This window comes from Xylaria bambusicola (assembly GCF_022495145.1).
Source record: "Xylaria bambusicola strain CBS 139988 unplaced genomic scaffold F5B22scaffold_12, whole genome shotgun sequence".
Classification (NCBI taxonomy): domain Eukaryota; kingdom Fungi; phylum Ascomycota; class Sordariomycetes; order Xylariales; family Xylariaceae; genus Xylaria; species Xylaria bambusicola.
In genome coordinates, this window is record NW_025953565.1 from 176,503 (window position 1) to 197,323 (window position 20,821).

General features: G+C 49.1%; 4 protein-coding genes across 4 annotated transcripts; 2 read left to right on the forward strand and 2 right to left on the reverse strand.

Annotated features, from left to right (window-relative positions):
- Window positions 1-11,174: 11,174 nt before the first annotated feature.
- Window positions 11,175-14,178, forward strand: F5B22DRAFT_635152 (plasma-membrane proton-e; the record flags this gene model as incomplete). Its single annotated transcript, XM_047977099.1, has 4 exons — window positions 11,175-11,460; window positions 11,576-11,655; window positions 11,708-14,072; window positions 14,132-14,178. The coding sequence occupies 4 exons, from the start codon at window positions 11,175-11,177 to the stop codon at window positions 14,176-14,178; spliced, it is 2,778 nt and encodes a 925-aa protein (XP_047832526.1).
- A 270-nt stretch (window positions 14,179-14,448) lies between these two features.
- On the forward strand, window positions 14,449-17,435 carry F5B22DRAFT_599122 (uncharacterized protein). The gene is made up of 5 exons (XM_047974429.1): window positions 14,449-14,918; window positions 15,047-15,427; window positions 15,502-15,556; window positions 15,659-15,894; window positions 16,018-17,435. Exons 1-5 carry the CDS (start codon window positions 14,894-14,896, stop codon window positions 17,019-17,021), a joined length of 1,701 nt encoding a protein of 566 aa, XP_047832527.1. The 5' UTR covers window positions 14,449-14,893; the 3' UTR covers window positions 17,022-17,435.
- A 144-nt stretch (window positions 17,436-17,579) lies between these two features.
- On the reverse strand, window positions 17,580-18,136 carry F5B22DRAFT_599124 (uncharacterized protein; the record flags this gene model as incomplete). The annotated part of the gene is made up of 1 exon (XM_047974430.1): window positions 17,580-18,136. A coding segment is annotated over exon 1 (181 nt), but the record flags the coding sequence as incomplete, so codon positions are not given.
- F5B22DRAFT_61482 (uncharacterized protein) lies at window positions 17,935-20,447 on the reverse strand. Its single transcript, XM_047975490.1, has 4 exons — window positions 19,905-20,447; window positions 19,477-19,692; window positions 18,628-19,398; window positions 17,935-18,473 (listed from the first exon to the last, which is right to left on the reverse strand). The coding sequence occupies exons 1-4, from the start codon at window positions 20,338-20,340 to the stop codon at window positions 18,016-18,018; spliced, it is 1,881 nt and encodes a 626-aa protein (XP_047832529.1). The 5' UTR covers window positions 20,341-20,447; the 3' UTR covers window positions 17,935-18,015.
- Window positions 20,448-20,821: the final 374 nt, after the last annotated feature.

Below are 20,821 nucleotides of genomic sequence, written 5' to 3' on the forward strand. Positions count from 1 at the left end.
AAGTATTCATGCTGAATGAAGCATCAAGTCGAGGAATTTATGCTCTGCTCACCCTACATACAGGGCTACTTAATACTCATGTTTCTCACGGCTCCTATATCCAGTCACTTGCCAGGCTGAGGACCAGACTCGTTACACTACATGGCTCAAGTTCCAGCTTAGACCCTGATAGTCAAAACAAGCGACATAAAATACACATCATGACAATTGCGGGCGATGCGAGACGAAGGATAGGCATATGGGGGGTTGATTGTCGTCGGCAGCGAATCCATGCAACCTGTCTTATGATACATATCCCCAAAATGTCTCGCGAGTGCACTGGTAGCTATCTATCACTTGTAACATATTGTTCAGAGCAGAAATTCGCTCATCGACGACAACAAACTGTTTCAAACCATTCTCAATCCGTCCTTACCACTACATATTACCAAATAAAGGGAAGAGCATATGAGCGATCAATCAATCATCCTGAGATGAATCAACATGATGTTCATTGTCTATTTGGCTGCGGACCGTTTCACGGCTCGCATGGGCTTTCGTCGCCCTGTTTTACATGTTCCCAGGACCGGGGCAGCTCAGCTCAGCTCTACATACTCGACGTAGCATTGTCCTCACAAAATGGCGATCAATTGCCGATTCACGACCAGGTATATACAAGGTAGACTGCCATGCTTCAGTGCATTCAATGATATAGCCGTCTATCCTTACCTACTCGACCCAACATACCCGGGAGCAGTAGCACACTTACGCTAAAACGCGCTTCAGAGTGAACCCTGCAGCAAATTCGACAATACCTACCTGCACTACCAATCCTAACCGGGCCGCGTACGTTTCTGGAGGGTCGAACTAAGGCCGCACTACACCGCACTATAGTACATGTAAGCAGATAGGTAGGCCAAAGAAAAAAGCTTGTGGTTAATGATTCTTCCACTTCAGTGACCTTGTTCTTCTGTCTCTGTCGTCACGCCACCGCAATCCGGGATAAACGTGGCTCAGACAAGCCAAGCCCGAGCCTCGTAAGCCGGGACTGACGAGTAAATCCCCAATTCACCAAATACATTAAGTCTGTATACTGCAGACTTTGTCTCGGTCTGGGGTATTCCGCTGATGATCTCGTTCTTGGCCAAGGCGGAACTATCTATTGTTCATCATCACGCAAATTACGTGTGAATGTCCAGGTCTCACTTGTACCTACCTAGCGAAAAGAGGTGATAATCGCCCTCGCCAAGCCAGTGGCACAGCATCTGTTCAATATGGACGGCCTGTGGTTTGGCTTGGCTCTCGGTAGGAAGGGAAAGTGGCTTGTGGGCACTATGGTCTCAATAGGTAGGTGACGTGCCCAGAATCATGAAAAAACACAGTCGTCCCTGGTCACAATCGCTCGTACTGGCTGATGGTAGCTTGGGTCGCATTTCATTCCTACGTGCATTGAAAGAGTGTAGTACCGGTAATACTGTAGTAGTGTACGGCACTTGGCCTGCATCTTGCTTGCTTGCCTGCCTGCCGTGGTGGATGGATGGATGAATGGATGGACGATCAGATCCATGCAGGATGCAGATACTCGAGTGCAGATTGCCACTTAACCTTCACTGAGGTTTAAACCTAACTGTAAATCCCTTATCTCGTGTAGTTTGTCTTTGTCGCAGGACCCTTAACTTTGCTTAGTGCAGAAACGAGAAAAAGCCAAGACAGACAAGAGGAATTCCTGATTTCCCCCTTTTCCCTCCAAGTACAGTAAACTTGAGGATAGGAAAGCCCCAGAAGCCGTTCCTAGCCACCGAGGTTCGACGGTAAAGATTTATTTACAGTAATGAACACACCAAGGATTGTGCTACGACTGAGACCAGCGGTGTGTGCTGGTGGTGCTGCGGGTGCGCTTGTTCGCCTCGTTCTGGGGAAACCATGTTCGTCGTTCTGCCTATCGGAGACGCCAGTTGCAAATGACAATTTCCAAGAGACGGGGTCCCCCATAAAACTACCTACCTGCTCTCCTAACACGTACTAATAACTTCTACACATAGTAATAACCTAGCTATATATACATGCACATGTACACGTAATTAGATAATGTGGTGTAGGTGCAGTACTCATGCCCAGCAAAATGCGGCTTTAAACGTGCGTAGTGTGGATAATACGCCAAGAACGACGAAGAAACAACATATGTAGGTACCTATCACGAGGGTTTGGATGCTGTGGCTAGGGGTCTTTGCTAGGGTACGTTGCAGAAGCACGCCAGTACATGCAAAGTTTCGTTCCTGACATCCATCTATCTACCTGATATGACATTCGGCTAAAATGGGAAAAGACAAGAAGCAGTCAATGAAATGCAGTACAGTACAGTACAAAAGAGACCGAGAGACCCCAAAAAAAAAATCAAAAAAAAAAAAAAGCCTCAAAAATTCCCTTCCCGCCTTGGCTTGTTTCGATGCCCAAGATTTTAGAGGTTTCGAGCAATTCCCGTGAAACGAATGGCCGACCCGGTCCCGTCGTTCTTCTCATCCAATCAGAACCCCGTCAATTAATTCAAGGGATCCCCTTCTCTAAAAAGAGAAGAGGTCTTGGGCCTTCAATATACCGCGTACGCTATAACCGTGCATATACTACCTACTGTTACATACATACGTACCCAAGTAAATGTACTTACTACCTATTGTGATTCTCTGGTACATTAAGTAAGGTAAGTAGATGGGGGTTAGCAGCAAGCCAAATATCCCTCCCCCGCGTCCCCGGGAAAACGCATACCATGGTAGAGCAATGAGTAAGTGAGTGGTAGTAGTGAGACAAACTGTTAGGACGAACGAGTTTGTTGCAGGACCAAAAAAATAACGCGCAAAAGGCACGCAAGCAAGCTGGCCCAGCGGGAACCGTCACACGGACGGGTTTGAGTCCTACCCAACATCCCTGCCGATCCTCCCACTTTCTGCCCCGTGGGAAGAAGTCCATCCCGCCCATGAGTGCCGAAACTCGATTGCGGCCTTCCAGAAAATACCTCCAGATGTGAATATACTCACTCTCTGTGACGATGAAGCCTGGTAATTCTGCTGCTGCTTGCTAGTAGATTCTCTGTCTCATTTTAATTTTCGTTTGCATCTCGTGTTTATAGTTCAAAGCCTTGGCTGTCTTGGAATGTTATATTCTACGTGCTCACATACATGCTATATGTACATATATGTAAGTATACGACGACGACGACGACAACAGGGCTCCAATCACGGACCTAAGGAAAAGAAGAACGGGAAAAGAGAGGGAAAATTCCCCATCCAAGACAATGCTGTAATGTAAGTATGCCTGGCTTACCTAGTCTATCTATTGTCTCCTTCGTGATAGGCAGATAGGCTATTAGGGCAGGTCAGGTCTGGGCAGATATGTAAAAGAAAAATCTCGGTAGGTAGAGGTTGTTTAAAATGTGCCAAGTTGGACATATTAACGCCACCCAAGAGATCCGCGGGGCTGGGCATCTGTCGGTAGGGAATTTTTGGAACAAAAAGGTGCTTGGCGGGTGATCATTCATGGAAAATATTATTGGTTTTTCGTTGCTTGGTATGAGGGAAATATCGAATTTCTTGAATAACCTATGTTAGGCACCCAGGTACCTTTCTTACGTGACTTGTAGTTGATCGAATACATTATTACCGGCATGCGGCGTCGTCGGCGGCAGGGAAGTCTAACGGTATGGTACCCGGATGGATGGGCTGCCGTAACCTACCGAGCCTACTTACCTTTGGGATACGGCACTCGTTGCATGTAGTGCCGGAGCAGGCTTCCGGGCAAATCGCCAAACACAGGTAAATGGGCAATTCGTCTTGGCGTTGTCTAGATCTCGGAGCTTGTTTTGGTTTCATGTTGTCGGATTCGTCGGGGGACCTGGTTACCCACCTCTCGAACAACGGCAGGGAGACAGAAGTCGGGGAGCAGCTAAACCCTGTGCAACACTGACTTATTGCTTGCAGACTATTGCTATCTGACAATACACTAGATATAGGTCGCAGTGAATGTCTTGATGCCAAGTGTTTTCTGTTCGCCTCGTGTTCAGGTTAGGCTCAGCACCCTAAGTGATGGTCCCAGACCCTATTCACACACAAAGGTTGCGGTTCTGCTATGAATTGGCGGGATATCAAGGACTGAACGGTGGTTAAACGACGCTGATATCGAGGTGTAAACTCTTGGCGCAACGAGGCTAAGAGCCTCCGTTGGGTGTTGTGTGCAGTAAGTTTCCCGATGGGTATGTACCTGAATCGTCTACTGTATACTTGAGCTTCACGATGTAGTAAAAGCCGAACAGTATAAGCCTCACTCGGCCAAATCAAACTGGCACCACTTGACGGTCTGTCATCTGGCTAGAACAAAAGGCAATGCCCAGAGTGATGCGCGACTTGGCAGTCCAATATTCCCAAAAATACTCAAGTCTTTCCATAAGCACTTGCTAGTACTTATCTACCACAAAACTCATTAAACGGATCGACCAGGTTGGTGTCTAGGCAGACACAACAAGCTTTAATCAATAGGTGGTATATGCCGATGTTGGAATGTCTAATTCGTATGTTTGTTTTTGAGGTGCGTTCGATCGTGTTTGATGCTGAGATCAAACAGTGTCGGTAATGAGAGTGTCCTTTGGAGGCCAAGCCCATCCCAAACCCATCGCGACATGACTATCCGTATATTGACTTTCTCGGTGAAGCGTGCTTCCCATATGAATTGAGAGTAGCGCAGCTAGCGCTGTCTAGATCCTCGATTCGCTCTCGATTGGTCCGATAACCATTACAATTTCTGACAACCATGTGAATCAATTGATTTACACCATTGCTGACTCGAGTCCCCCACGAAGTGGATGGGCTGGGCGAGCTTGGAGGTTCTGAGAATGAACACTAGTAGTGTGTACTATGTAGCGTCCTCAACCAACAGATCGCTAGGTAGTGTTCGGCATCGGGGTGTTATAGGCGGTGGTATGATAATGAATGTATATAAACAAGGGGGGAAAACGTATTCCCAGTTGCCCCGAAGATGGTTGTTTCAAGTTTCAAAAGCTTACCTTGGGCTTGAGTTTCATCCATACAACTTTGCGTGATACGAACCCTTGCTCTGCTGGTCGTGCGCTGGGATTCAAGATGTGACCAGTCGCCTTCTATTATACAAATGCTCGGAAGTCCCTGTTGTCTCGCCGCACCTTGTCGTTTGATTTGATAAGCTCTCTGTCATTTGACTGACTGAGAAAAGCCGGCTACGTATCAGTATATGCGCAAGATCCTAGACGCCTATTCATAGTCCCAGGGGGAAACGATCGCCGTTGGACGCGAGGTCGCTCTCCGGTACAGCACGGAGAATCTCGTGATGCCGAAGAGAGCGCAAGCATCGACAAGCCGACCGACTTCGCGCCGCCTCTAGATGCACCACGCTAGTGTAAATAATGCGGGAACGATGATAATAAAAATAAAGATGGGTATTCCTGTACGATAGACCAACTCTAATGTCCGAGTAAAGAACCCATTGGCCAGTTGCGAGACTGGGCGTGGAGGCCGCGAGATAGACGGTTTGTTAGCTCGCGCAGCTTGAGCAATCCTCCCTAGCGACTAGGAATTGGCTTGTATTATCGGCCGAGCCTAGCGCTGCGTGCTGTACTGTATTTACACTGTGTCAAGAGATTGGATTATTGTTTCTTAGTCATGCCTCTAACGGTCTTCTTCTCGAGTAAAGCGTCGCCCGGGAGGAGCTCTGGAGGGAGAACGGGGAGCTGGCTTTCCCCAATTCCTGCCCCAATAACGAACTGGCCCGGGTACTGGACCCAGTAATAACGCAATCAGACTACCTAGCCGATACTAAGACCTGAACCCTTGCAGGTTGAATCCCATTTTGGTGATTGTTCTCGTCGTCCGTCAATGTGATTCGCCTGCAAGTCTAGAAGCTGCCGTGGGGGATTTCGTGCAATGTGGAGATAAGACAAGGATAGAGGCTATGACGGTTTTTATTTGCTCGCGTACTAATGCAACATTATACGTTGGTGTCGCACGGTGGTGTGATGTTGGCTTTACTGACTTTTAGCATATTTACATGTAGCAAGATGAGGCGCACACAGATAAATAGTATAGATACCTAGCGACCACTTGTATGAATTAATACTTAGTAAGGACGGGATTCAATTATGCTCGAGAGAGCCAAGCCGGCACATGAGGATCTACGCACACGAGTGCTTTAATAATGTTGCGTCATGATCCCAAGACCTTTAAGTTACTGAGTGTAGCGCAAGTCGAGGCTTGGGACTCTGTCTTATGATAGTAGGTAGACGATGGATTCGGCGTCAGGTTGGTTAATTGTTAATGACTGGCAGAAGCGTCGTAGTCGTCGACGAAATTTGTGCACTAGCTGTACGCTCCTTGACATACGTACTAAGTAAGCCACTTACTCACAGTACATATAAGTCGTGGCAAATGTCTGACCATGCAGAACATAAGTAGGATAAGAGACGCTCCGATAGGCGCTTGGATGCCGCAGACGGAATACCGCGACGCGGGAAATTGCCGTAGTGTAGAATAAGACTCGGATTCTAGAAGGGACGAAGAATTGCCGCAACCGCACCCACGAGACTCGTAGTTCCACCTCTACTTACACCACTCGACCACCTCTACACACCGAGAGTGAGAGAGGTGGTGGGGAAAACGGGCATCCCGAGCGAATGCTCTGATCGGACAGGTCGGAACAACTGGGCCGAGCGCTTATCACTTACTTACACGCCATAATTTCTTGTTGGCTGTCTGGCCGGATATTTGTCGGTGAGTCCAGAGTGAGTCCAAGACCATCCAAGCCGCCTAGTTCGACGTGCAGAAGGATGAAGTTGCCGGCGAGTTTGACCAGCTTGAGCGCCGGCGCATCGATCACGAACCGCACCCAGCTTTCGGTGGTTGCGGTGGAATGGGTTGTGACCTCAGACCAGAACAGGGGAGGATTCTGGGCGGAGGGCTGACAGACGGGCGAAATCAGGTCGCATGACGTAGGTGGTGAGCCATGCCGGGCCAACACTAACGGTAGTCCCAGATAGACGCATCCTTCTCATTCAGGTAGGCCTGCGGCTTTGCTTTGATGAGACGGAACAGTTCTCATGACATCTGCGCTATCGAAGACGGCACCGTCAGCAAGTGCAGTCAGCCAGGTAGTTAAGTGTATGAACGTCCCAACCACTTTTGTATGTGCGTGGAACTGTACGTATTAGTTGGTACGATACCTACGCGATGCGGGGGTGGCTTCTTTGGAGGTCGCGTGGGAACAGGCTGGGGAACTTGGAGATGCTCTCGAGGCTCTCTGCAGACCTTCATCGTGTATGTACGAGATAGATATACTGTACATTACCTAAAGCTACTACTCTCACAACTACGAAGTAGTAAGTCCGTTAGCTAGCTACCTTGCCCCATGGAGTGGATTGGTGGCAGGCCAGAAAGAGAGAAAGGTAGAGAGGCTATTACATACCGTAGTATGTGATCGACAGGGCCCAAGAGCACTGAGCGACAGACTAAAAAAGAATTCGTCATACTAAACAAGTCTCCAACACTGGCCTCCTTCAATTGTTGTTTCGTTTCGTCGTAGACGGCGGTTGAACAACCTCGGCCTCGATCTACTCTGCAAGTACTGTACACTAAGTAGGTATGCTAGGCATGCTAAGTACATGGGTTAGGAGGCGCATTGGGCGAGATGTTCGTCGGTTGTTTGACACTTGTGCTTCATATGCTTGCTCGTGTACAGTACTATGTACGTATGGCGAGCGGAGTCAGCTCGAACCGTAGAGAACGGCACTGAGGGATCTTCCATCCTACCAACCCGACCTACTACTTACTCGCCTACCTTGGTAGGCATCCTAAGTATAGATATACCTAGATAGGTAGCCGTTAAGACCTTCTGTCTCGTGCCAGCTTGCTGCATGCGTGGCTGTTTGAGACTTAAAATTGCTCATAGAGAGAGTAAGAGACAGTCGGTATTTAGCTCGCCCAGACTCGCCTTACCTGGTCTCACGTTGCATGGTGCAGGGACCTTGCAACAGTGCGAATGACAGTGCAAATATCCGATTTGTTCCTTGTGACACGGTACGATACTGTGTAGACGAAGGTACCGAGGGTACTACTGCAGCCTGAGATTGCCTCGCGAGTCGCGACACGTCCACTGTGGGTTGCTGGCTAGAACAGTTATGGTGAACCGACTCAGGCCGAAGCTGCTACTCCCGCAGCAGAATTTCTCTTTCCAGCAAGAAACAGTGCTTAAACCCTGGCAGGAAGAACAGCTACACTACTCGTACACTAACGGCATGCCTACACAGGCCTACACTACTCGATAGGCACCTACTAACAAGACGGCGTACTGGGTTGGAGGCAGGCGAGGCGGTGAAAGAAAAAAGTGAGGGACTCTGCACTGAACACAGAGGTGTTGAGTCTCTCACTTTTTTCTTACACCGCCTCGGCAGGTACAGGATCTTCATCAGCTACTAACATAGCACCAAAGTAGGTAGCTCGGGTAGTAGCTAGCGACGCAGGAGAGTACTTAGTGTAGCATAGTGTGATGGGCATCGTATGCTATGAGCACACTGTGCTATCGCTATAGGTAGGTGGAAAAGATTGGAAAAGGAGCCACGGGGTTTTGCTGCAGCACAGTTCTGCACAGGGACAGGGCGTGGGACTTGGGGTTGACTGGGGCATAGGTGCCTCACTTATAGGCATGGTAAGTACCTCTTCCACGCCGTGGATGGGCACGCTCCCGAGCTCCCTAGCAGAATCCCTAGCTAGCTGGTCATACCAAGGATCAGCGTGGTCTGTGCTGTGCTGCCCGTCTGCGCTGTTGCTTGCAGAAATGGATTCAGCAACAGGAACCGGAAACCTTGTTTTGATCGGAAAATTCTGACCAAAACAAATGTCACTCACACCAGGCAACGGGGCGACAGCCTGCCTACCAGCCTGCTACAACACCACACTACTGTAAGTACATTCAAAGTACACTACACAACCTACCAGTAGGGATGATACAATCATGAGGAAAAAATTTGCGTTCGGTCAAAGCGAGGACTGAAGGCAACAATCATTATCCGATTGCCGAGTCGATTGCGCCGAGGATAGGATGGATGACTTGTCTGGCCTTCGCTTCCGCGGAGCCAGCACCGCTGTCCTCGGGATGCCCAGCAGAGCAAATGAGATATAGTACCGTAAGAAGTAATAATAATCATAATCATAATCATGAAAATAATAATAAATAATGCTACTAATGCTAATAAGCGATGGCGGCGGCGTCGAGGCATATTTGGCATTCGTTGTTGCGGTCTGTCGTCATGGGCAAGCAACTGAGCAAAAAAGTTGAGTGAGTGATTTACCTACATGTACCTCTGTACCCTGCTACCCCCCCCGGCCAGAGATGCCCACCCGATCGAAGTGGGGCGCCGCACTTTCGGCCCTGTATTGGGGACTTGCTGGCACAGTGCGCGTTGTCGTGCATCCCGACAGTGCGCTAGGGTATATAGGGTATCTAGTGGTAGTGCGTGTAGGTCTATGTAGAATGTAGGTGCAGGTGCGAGTAGCGTAGGTACCGGTAGCTGGGCAAGATTTTCTCTTGCAGACCTACAGCAGCCCATGCTTATCTACAAACAATACCGACGCTTCGACAAAGATATAGTGTACTTCGTACTTACAAGGTAGTGTGATGTATATCATCAATGCTCAATTCAACAGCCGACCTAGTCTATAACATTGGATAGTATGGCATTCATCCCTCAACTATGGATTGTACTTTATATAAGAGTTCTATTGTGATGGAGTAGCCGGTGATATAACGCTCGTCAACTCCATCTAGGGAGTAGGCGGTATACTTAGATAGCAGAATAGGAAACGATGCTTCCAGGATACCTCTAGGATACCTACATATGTAGATACTTAGATGAAAGGAAAACCAAGGTTTAGGCTTAGTTGAACTCAAAAACAGCTGTCAAGAAACCTTCACCACCATAGGAGTTTCTCGGCCGAACTAGACTGCGCGACGTCGAGTGGTTTGTTCAACCTACTTACTACCTAATAATGGCGTAGCTAACGGTCAACCATACGGTCCATATCCATACTAGTAATTGTGTGTGTGTGTGCCTGTGAGAGGGTGAATGAATATGGGATATGGGGTACCTAGGTAGTCGGGACATGTAAGTATGTAGTATGTATCTGCTACAGACGCCGGCGAGATAGGGAAAACAGCAATTGCATGTAGGTACCGTACTTGATAATTAACAGATACAATGTACGTTTGGCAGAAAAGTAGCGCATAATAATACCGTACATATGGGTATGTAGGTAGATTGTTTCTTGGTGTATTTGCAAGTAACATACCTAGTAACATAAGCAGTACTGCAGCAGTGAATACTTACCTGCCAGTACTACACTAATAGGCTCTCGGGTATTCGCATTTTCTCAATTCATCGTAGTCCTGATAGGCCAGAGCACTACTGAATGAATGAATGATGAACGGGACAACGATGGGAACACGATGCGACAAATTGGGAGATGGAGATGGGGCAGAATGGGGGATGGGGCCGGTGGGTCCGCACTGTAGCGCGATGTCGCGAGACACCGAGCACCAGGCCCAGCAAGCACCAGGACCAGCCAGCAACAGGCCCCGGCTTGACTTGCACCCATTTTGGCGAGGAGAGCTTCTTCGGCGGATCCATCCATCCATCACGTCGCCCGTCTCCTATGGCCTCCTAGCCTTTAAAAATCCGAGCTGCCCGTCGCAATTGACGTTCTCGTTTTTCTCTTTTCTCTCTTACCGCGTAGAGACTTGTTCAAATCGACTCGTCAACTTTCAATAGGTTCTCGACGCCGGTGACTTCCACCATACGCTCTCTCTCTCCTCTCTCTCTCTATCTCCCACCATTCCCTCCCCTTATCTAATAGTGTCTTTCTTCTTGTAGGTGCAAACTTCTCTCAATTCCTCTGCGCCTGGCGCAGTCTCACCCTCGCAACAACATCATTTCACCTAGCACCTGCTTGCATTCCATCTGCAGAACCCCGCTACTTCTACATCTCGATTGCAATCACTACCTTCCCAGCACCTGAGCCCTATGCCATAGCCTTATGTGTGACGTACACATTGTTCTAACGCGTTGTTGAAGTAGTAGCAACTCTAGCATAGCGAGTAGATCTCGACTATAGCAATAACTCCTCGCCAGCATGGCTGAGTCTAATAATTCTGCCGCCGCGCCGGCAATCCAAACCAACATCGAGTCGGGTCACTTCGACGAGAAGGCTGCCCACCACAACACCGAGCCTGCCCACACCAAGCCCAAGGTTGACGACGGCGAGGAGGAAGATGAGGACATTGACGCCCTGATCGAGGACCTTGAGTCCGACGATGGTGGGGATGAGGAAGAGGAGGAGGAAGGCCAGGGTGTTGGCCAGGGTCGTACCATTCCCGAGGAAATGCTCAACACTGATACCCGTCTCGGTCTGACAGAATGTAAGTTGACGAGACCGATGTACAACACTCAATTGGATTGCGCGCAACGAATCCAAGTCGATAGTGCCTCTCGGAGCCGGGCCCGCGGGTTGCAGTGTTGCTAATTGTCTCACAGCTGAGGTTACCAACCGTCGTCGCAAGTATGGTCTCAACCAGATGAAGGAGGAGAAGGAGAACCTAATCCTCAAGTTCTTCGTAAGTGGGCTCCTCGTCGTCTGCTCGACCCTGGCTAATCAATTCGCTCTAGGGTTTCTTCGTTGGTCCCATTCAGTTCGTCATGGAGGCTGCTGCCGTCCTTGCCGCTGGTTTGGAAGACTGGGTCGATTTCGGTGTCATTATTGGTCTGCTATTGCTCAACGCTGCTGTTGGTTTCATCCAAGAATACCAGGCTGGTTCCATTGTCGATGAGTTGAAGAAGACACTTGCCCTCAAGGCCGTCGTTCTCCGTGACGGTACTCTCAAGGAGATTGAGGCTCCCCAAGTCGTCCCTGGTGATATCCTGCAGGTTGAAGAGGGTACTATCATTCCCGCTGATGGCCGTATCGTTACCGATGACGCTTTCCTTCAAGTCGATCAGTCTGCCCTCACTGGTGAGTCTCTTGCTGTTGACAAGCACAAGAACGACCAGTGCTTTGCTTCCTCCGCCGTCAAGCGTGGTGAGGCCTTCATGGTCGTTACTGCTACTGGTGACAACACCTTCGTCGGTCGCGCTGCTGCCCTGGTCAGCCAGGCTTCCAGCGGCACTGGTCACTTCACTGAGGTCCTCAACGGCATTGGTACGATTCTGCTTGTTCTCGTCATCCTGACTCTTCTGGTTGTTTGGGTTTCTTCTTTCTACCGCTCCAACCCCATCGTTGAGATCTTGGGCTTCACCCTCGCTATCACCATTGTTGGTGTCCCCGTCGGTCTTCCCGCCGTCGTTACCACCACCATGGCTGTCGGTGCTGCTTTCCTCGCCAAGAAGAAGGCTATTGTCCAGAAGCTCTCGGCCATTGAGTCCCTTGCTGGTGTCGAGATTCTTTGCTCTGACAAGACCGGTACTCTGACTAAGAACAAGCTTTCTCTGTCTGAGCCCTTTACTGTTGCTGGTGTTGAGCCCGATGACCTCATGCTTACTGCTTGCTTGGCTGCCTCTCGCAAGAAGAAGGGTATGGATGCCATCGACAAGGCTTTCCTCAAGGCCCTCAAGTACTATCCTCGTGCCAAGGGTGTCCTCTCTAAGTACATTGTCAAGGAATTCTACCCCTTCGACCCCGTCTCCAAGAAGGTTACTGCCATCGTCGAGTCTCCCCAGGGTGAGATCATCACTTGCGTCAAGGGTGCTCCTCTTTTCGTCCTGAAGACTGTTGCTGAAGACCACCCCGTCCCTGAGGAGATCGACCAGGCCTACAAGAACAAGGTCGCTGAGTTCGCTACCCGTGGTTTCCGTTCTCTTGGTGTTGCCCGCAAGCGTGGTGAGGGTGCTTGGGAGATTCTCGGTATCATGCCTTGCTCTGACCCTCCCCGTCACGACACTGCTCGCACTATCAACGAAGCCAAGCGTATGGGTCTCTCTATTAAGATGCTTACTGGTGACGCTGTCGGTATCGCTCGTGAAACTTCTCGTCAACTCGGTCTCGGTACCAACGTCTATAACGCTGAGCGTCTTGGTCTTGGTGGCGGCGGTGACATGCCCGGCTCTGAGGTCTACGATTTCGTTGAGGCTGCTGATGGTTTCGCTGAGGTTTTCCCCCAACACAAGTACAATGTCGTCGAAATTCTGCAACAGCGTGGTTACCTTGTTGGTATGACTGGTGACGGTGTCAACGATGCTCCCTCATTGAAGAAGGCCGACACTGGTATCGCTGTCGAGGGTGCCTCCGATGCTGCTCGTTCCGCTGCCGATATCGTCTTCTTGGCTCCTGGTCTTGGTGCTATTATTGATGCTCTTAAGACTTCCCGCCAGATTTTCCACCGTATGTACGCTTATGTCGTCTACCGTATTGCTCTGTCCCTCCACTTGGAGATCTACCTTGGTCTCTGGATTGCCATCCTCAACCGATCTCTCAACATTGAGCTCGTTGTCTTCATTGCCATCTTCGCTGATGTTGCTACCCTGGCCATTGCTTACGATAACGCTCCTTACTCCATGAGCCCCGTCAAATGGAACTTGCCTAAGCTCTGGGGTATGTCCGTCATTCTCGGTGTAATTCTCGCTGTCGGTACCTGGATTACTGTCACCACCCTCTACGCCAACTCTGAGAACGGTGGTATTGTCCAGAACAACGGTAACCTCGATGAAGTCCTCTTCCTTGAGATCTCTCTTACCGAGAACTGGCTCATCTTCATCACTCGTGCCAACGGTCCTTTCTGGTCGTCCATCCCTTCGTGGCAATTGACTGGGGCTATCTTCCTCGTCGATGTCATCGCTACTCTCTTCTGTATCTTCGGTTGGTTCGAGGACGGATACACCCACATTGTCGCCGTTGTCCGTATCTGGATCTTCTCGTTCGGTGTCTTCAGCGTCATGGCCGGTGTCTACTACTTCCTCCAGGACAGCTCTGGATTCGACAACCTGATGCACGGCAAGTCTCCCAAGGGAAGCCAAAAGCAACGCTCCCTTGAAGACTTCGGTAAGTTTTAATCGATTACCATTGCATTGCATGATCCCCTAGCTAACTTTGTTTCACAGTCGTCTCACTCCAGCGTGTCTCCACCCAGCACGAAAAGTCGCAGTAAATGGTCGACAAGTGACACGGCGCGGCAATCCCCGCCAGGCCACGCCAATCGGCCCCCTTCTTCGTTGTGTTACATACCTTTGCCATTCGGTGTATACACTAGATAGACCTCCGTCTGGCTTGGGGGTCGAACGATCACTCTTTATAATTTCATTTTTTGTAAACTGAATGATGCGGCGGGCGGACTTCGGTCATATACCCTACCTATACGTCTTTAGACTTAATTAAATAAGAAAGTAAAACCTAGTTGTTTAACCTAAATGTTCGCGATGTGACTTTCGTGTTGCCACCTAACCACACAAGTGTAACGCCGCTTCTAACAAATTTTGACGGTTGTGTCGTATTCCATATCTCCAGCTGGTGTCGGATCGTTTCCAGTGTTTGCATCATAATTTTTTTTTCGGTCTGGCGCCCCGACCGTAAGTGCCAGCCCTTGGTGAACACCTGACGTCACGTTCCACTATCATCGTCCCTTGCTTCATTTCACTTCGTTTGGCGAACCATCATTCGAGCTTGTACGACACTATCTGGCCTATGAAGTATCTATCTAGATATCTCTCGATACACGATGGACTTATTCCTTTACACCTCCGGGAAGTGAAAACGGTTTGGTTTGCTACCAAGTCGCCGCCATCGCAAATCTTCTATCTCTTGGCGGAGTTCTACACAACACATACCTATCTTCATTCAGCCTCTTTACACATGAGAACGCGGGTATGAATATTCCAGGGTACTACTACGGTTTGTGAAACCCATATGACCTGCTCATTCTGTTCTCCTTCACCTTCATTCAACTACTTTATGTGTCCCTTAGAACCTATATCGGCAAGGAAGTCAAGTCAAGCAAGCTGACAAACACTCTTGGATAGATTCCGAGAAGCGCCGCTATTTCAAGGTTGAGAATAGTAAGACCGCGCCTGCCAATGCTGTCTGGTCCTCCGACACTGTGAAACGGCGGAAGCTTCGCGAACAGGAAACCGTAGCCGCCGTGCGGCACTCGAACCTCGCCAAGAGCCGGATCAAGCGGGCAAGGGTGCTTCATGATCCGTTGACGGGCGGCTTCTTCGCTCGTGAGTATGGCGCCGTGAAAGATGACATGCAAGCCGCCTGCTTTGCCGATGGCTTGAGACACAAAGGCGCCCTTCAGTTACTGCCGCTGGCCGCCTGGAATGACCGTAGGGACTCGTTTATCAGCCGTATGCTCATAACCGGCTATGACTATAAGACTGGGCTGTGTAATCTGTACGCAGGTATGTCACTGATAGGCCCAGTTCCTTCGTAATTTTGTTGTCTTCAAGATATGATGATAACATTGCCATCGTAGCCTACCAAGAGAACCGATTTCTTGCCACCTACTTAGTGCGAGATAAGAACGGGTTGTATGTACTTCAATGATATTTATTTAAAGTCGTCTCCTTGTCTCATAAGCGGAAACGAAGACGAAATAACTAACAGTGTTCTTTTTGGTATTCGTTTCACAGCCTCGATCGGAGTGTTCTAGCCAACTATCGCTTCTCAACGTCTGTGCCCGATATGCAATACCAGTCAGTAGCGTCGCAAATCTCAGATATCAAGTACCATGAACCCAGCAACTCTATTCTCGTGGCGGCAAATGGACCTCCCGAGCACAGCAATATCAGTTCTGTGCAGAAGTGTTCGCCCGTCATTGACGCTGGAAACGAAGACTCTCGACGTCCACTCTGGCTTGTCCCCTCACGTAAGTTCGTGATGCTGGTCTATTTCCCCTGTCTATACCTCCCATTACCCTTTGTCTGTTATGATGATCATCTCATGTTGTAGTTGGGTTTCAGCTTCCACATTACTTACTTGCGCGCTTTAGCCTTTGAACCTTTGACGATAGGGAGAGACGGTAGAAGTGGCAAGCTTCGTTACAATGACTACGGGTCGAATTGTGTTGCACCTGCGCCGGCATCTTCATCGTTGGTGTGCGCGGTCGGTACGAGCCAAGGAATCGTACAGTGGGACAGTAACTTCTCATGCTCTGTCCCAACCAAGCTCGAACCACATAACAGATTATTTAACGACGTGTTCGCCATTGATTTCCATCCGAACCACGGAGAAGTCTTCCGATTCGGCGGGCGACCGGGAGTACTATTTACTGCCGACACACGCACACCATCCACTGCATGGTCTTATGTCAAGCTCCCTTCCACTATCACGCACCTCAGGTGTCTTAACGGCGGGAATCAGGTCCTTGTAGCTGGGCTGGAAAACTGTCTTGGAGTATATGACCTGCGATTCTCGCCCTCGCAGCGTGTGGGCAGCCACGACGGTGATGACGGTGACAGTGTTGGAAATAGCAATGGAAATGGAAACAAACGCAACAATGGCTATAACCGTCCTAACAAGTCTCGCTGGCGCCGTACTGGTGGTAATACTACAGAAAAATCGTGGCAAAAGCCTAAAGTCAACCCAGTCATAAGATTCGAACATTACCACAATGCCGCACATATCGAAATCGGCTTCGCATACGATGCGCCCACAGGCATCGTAGCGGCCGCTCACGACGACGACCTAGACATAATCGCGCTCTACTCCGTACGCACCGGTTCGCGCCTCCGCGAGCTCGAACTCAACGTACATGCGTGCAACAAGCTGTCGAGCTATGGATATCGGCCAGGACCGCAATACCCCACGCCAAGAAACACGCGTGTTGTCCAGAGCCTGCAGTTCGCGACTTTCCCCGGCGACCGCACGCCTACACTCTTCGCCGGCAGCGGACCGGAAACAGGCATCACCGCGTTCTCGTTCAACGATGATTCGGCGGATGAGAGGTACATCCGTCGGAAATTCGAGGACACCCGCCGGGTGATTCTCTCGTAAAGCTTCTAAAACATAGATATAAGCCCGGGGGCAGATTAGAGGGAAGGTAAACCAAATGAGGAAGGAAGAGGGAGGATTAGATTAGGGGAATATATCAAATGCTGGAAAAGGGTAAGAGGGGCTATCTATCCACTTGAGATTTGCTAAATACCCATAGACAGGTAAGTAAGGAATAATTAATGATACCAAAATCTTCGATGATAATACCTGCCAACTATGAGGCAGGCGCGGAAGAAACGTGATTACTACCCCCGTCTGCACCTCTTCTTGATTCGATGCGTCTCGTGAGCATGTATCACATTACTTATGCATCTGGTCGTGTGTTTATTTGTCTCTTCGTCATATCACATGTATACACGGCGACATGTATTTCACAATTTCTCTCCTCTCTCTCTCTCTCTCACACACACACACACACACATATATATATATATGTATGTATGTATGTATTCACTCAAACAAATCACATCCCCGTCCGTCCCAGCTTAACAACTTCACAACTCGACCAGCACTTGCAATTCACGAATAACAGCCGATATACTTCGTACCCAAAGATATGTAGTTATAGATATTATTTATTAATCCCCCCTAAAACCAAGCAAAGTAACCAACTAAACCCCCACCATCCCTAAACACCCCCCAAAAAATTACATCATAGAAAAATAAAATAAAATAGTGTAACTACATGTAAAAGAAGCATAAATACTTTTCTCTACAAGATCGTCTCGCATTAACCCCATCATAACATAACAATACACATACAAACCCCCTTGGAAAAAGAAAAAGAAAACAGAAGAAAAGAAGAGAGAGAAGAGAGTGATCATACTTGTCATCCCCTATGCCCAAGTAGTTTAGTATCCATATTATACTCTAAAAAGCGTCGTAGTAACGCATAAAACATTAATCTAACAATACAATCAAAAGACAAATCCTCATTAAAACTTCTTTATCTCAATTGTTCTATCGTGTCTCATGCTAATTTGACTCGGGATTTCTAGCGCCAATTCGACTCAGAGACTCTGCCCTGAGTCTCGTTCTGAGTCTGAGTTTGGTTCTGATTCAGCGAACTCCCGTCGCTTTTGATATTATATGTGCCGCGAGCCTCCGGACAAGTCTGATCGAACGCGTCGCCGAGGGTCCAATTATCTATTCGGTGCAGATGGCGCAAGAAAACAGGATTGATAATGGTCTCGCTGCCGTCGGGGGTCACTATGAGGGCGTCGGTTTCTTCGTACGGCCAATTAAGGGATATCGTCATCGTGTAAGACACGAAGATTTCGTCGAGCTGGAACTTAGGCGAAGTGTAGTTACGGATGAACAGTTCGCGTAGGCCAGGAAAGGGGAGATAGTCGAGCCAGGCAGGGTGTGGGATGGTGTATTGGACCTCCAACGGCCGTGCAAATTCCGGTATAAGTTTAAAATTGTCTTCAGTCGGGCTAATGTGCCACCGCACTACAAGACCAAGGATCAGCAATCATTATCTTGGTAAAGATTCGCAAATTTCTTGGGCTATGTGCACTTCTTAAACGGCATGATATGTATGACACATTTCTTGGTGCCTTTCAGATTGAGGACAAGCTGCAGTATTGTGAGTGAATTTACTTACTGATCACGAACATGACATATAAGACAGCCACTTTCTCAGGCACTGTGCAAATTCCAGGAAATGTGGCCAGAATATCCGTAAAGACCTTAGATACTGGATGGGACCACGTGCCCTCGACTGGATTAAGCAACGAAATAATGGAAGGGTATTCCGGTCCTACCAGCTCTCTTGTTGGCACACCTTCAGCGGCGCGTTGGCGCCGTTCTTGCATGAAATCTAATAAGACGTGATCGAGTGGACAAGTGGCTGGTGTATGCTTGATTGGGATATTGGCTCTCGACCACGACGCCTGAGGAAAATTGGGGGGATCGGGTGCATATTTAATAGACTGATATTGCTGTGTCAATGTTGGGGGTGGTGCGTTATTAGTTGTGGAATTATCATTATCACGACCGAAATGCATGGCAACACTCCAATCATGTCTCATCGGTAGGTGCTGATAAGCAGATGAGTCCTGAGCTCCGTTCGCTCCCGTCTGCATCTTACTTAGACGCTGTGAAGGATCAAGAAGAGAATCGAGTCGTATACGCTCGTCACCTAGGTTTAGGTTCGGCGTTCTATGTTGATGGCTATCTATATCGGGCTGCGAGCTTGGCTGTACTATTTGGCCAAACCGGGATGATTCAACGCCGGATTGTGGTGTTGATGCAGCCCCGGGCGTCGACCTACCATGAGAAGAATAAGATGAAAGCTGTTTTAATTGCTGCTGCTGCTCCTGGGCAGATTGTATAGAGTTATATGCCGAAATAGGAGAGGTAAAAGTACTTGTTCCTGCAACTCACAGGGTTAGTCATGGTTGAACATCGGAATGTGGCGACTAAGGATTTGGATTAATTCGTGTTAACCTACCTGTATCCCCCTTTGGTAATAAGGGTTGCAGTAACGCTACAACAGAAGCCATATGGGATTGAAGCTCTACAATTTTAGCCTCGGCAGCCTCTTTTTCGCGGATTACCTTCTGGAGCTCCTGGTACGGCTTTTGGGCAGTTAATTCCTGTATCCTCTTCTCGAGGCCGTCAATTTGGTTCCGAGTACGCTCTCTTATAGCGCGTTGAGCTTCTCGATCTGTCATGGTCAAGTTAGATACTTCCTTTTCACCACGAATCGAGGGAACACAAAGATGTGGCTAGAATGCCCGTACAGATACATTTTCCAAAAGGACGTCTGTATACACTAGATGAATTATATGGATAATAGCAGCAGGCGAAGAACAAGAACAACAACGACAGTATAGTATAAAGGGGCACTGATGAGGGTATAAGAGAGAATGAGCGTACCGTTGGCTCGTTTCTTGGCTAGCTGCTCTGGCGTTAGGTTGGCAACGCCTCTAGATCCGGGAGCGCCAGTACGTCGCCTCTTAGTGCGTTGGTCCTGGGGTATATCCGAGACATTGTCTCTGGCACTAGGTAACGAGCCAGTTGACTCTGGGGATTGGCCATCGTGTGACGAGGACGGCCCACGCTTGTAGAGACTCTGTTGATTGGGTGGAGGAGGTCCAGCCACCGACTCGGATACGGCAGTGAAAGGACCGGAAGTTACCACGGGTATCCCCGTGGTAACACCAGCAAGAGTAGTGTCAGAGGCACTGACAACAGCAGCAGAAGTTGACTGGATGCCGAGTCTGGGCTCAGTGGAGGCGCTGGCGGTAGTAGACCCCGGAGTGGGGGTAAGACGGTTGGTGGAGGTCGAGGCCGGGGATGTGGATGGAAGCATTATTAAAATCTAGAAACAGAAAAAAGAAAAAAAAAAGATACATGGATGTAGCTGACGTGTGTGCCGTATGTAACACAGGACCCGTCTTCGTCACATCACCACTCGATTATTCATCCAGTTCGCCTCAAGTCATGAAAGCTGACCCGTCATACGTACACGTCCTATACGCATACATGTGTGTGTGTACCTGAGTGTGCAAGGATGGGTATGACCATCAGCTTCCGGCCGGCCTCACAGTTCTGCACAGTCGACACCCGGTGGTGGATTCGTGCGGATGCTTGAGGGCCACCGGGAGCCTCGGCCTATAGTGTGTATGTACCGCGTACGCGTAGAAGGGCAGCGAGGTACTATGGCGAGTGGGTGGTAGACAGGCAGGTGGATGACGGGCGGTGGGCGAATCGACCGGTAGGGCTGAATGGGGACGGGATGTGACGCTAGAGTCGTACCTAGATTGGCAGTTCGACGGGGCAAGCCAGGCCGG

What these genes read in the sequence shown, in the direction of transcription:
- F5B22DRAFT_599122 (XM_047974429.1), top strand. Translation starts at nt 14,894, where the DNA reads ATGAATATTCCAGGGTACTACTACG. An exon ending in TATTCCAGGGTACTACTACG is followed by an intron (nt 14,919 to 15,046) that starts GTTTGTGAAACC and finishes ACTCTTGGATAG; the next exon opens with ATTCCGAGAAGCGCCGCTAT. An exon ending in GCTGTGTAATCTGTACGCAG is followed by an intron (nt 15,428 to 15,501) that starts GTATGTCACTGA and finishes TTGCCATCGTAG; the next exon opens with CCTACCAAGAGAACCGATTT.
- F5B22DRAFT_61482 (XM_047975490.1), bottom strand. Translation starts at nt 20,340, where the DNA reads ATGCTTCCATCCACATCCCCGGCCTCGACCTCCACCAACCGTCTTACC. An exon ending in AGCCAAGAAACGAGCCAACG is followed by an intron (nt 19,693 to 19,904) that starts GTACGCTCATTC and finishes TGACCATGACAG; the next exon opens with ATCGAGAAGCTCAACGCGCT. An exon ending in ATTACCAAAGGGGGATACAG is followed by an intron (nt 19,399 to 19,476) that starts GTAGGTTAACAC and finishes TGTGAGTTGCAG; the next exon opens with GAACAAGTACTTTTACCTCT.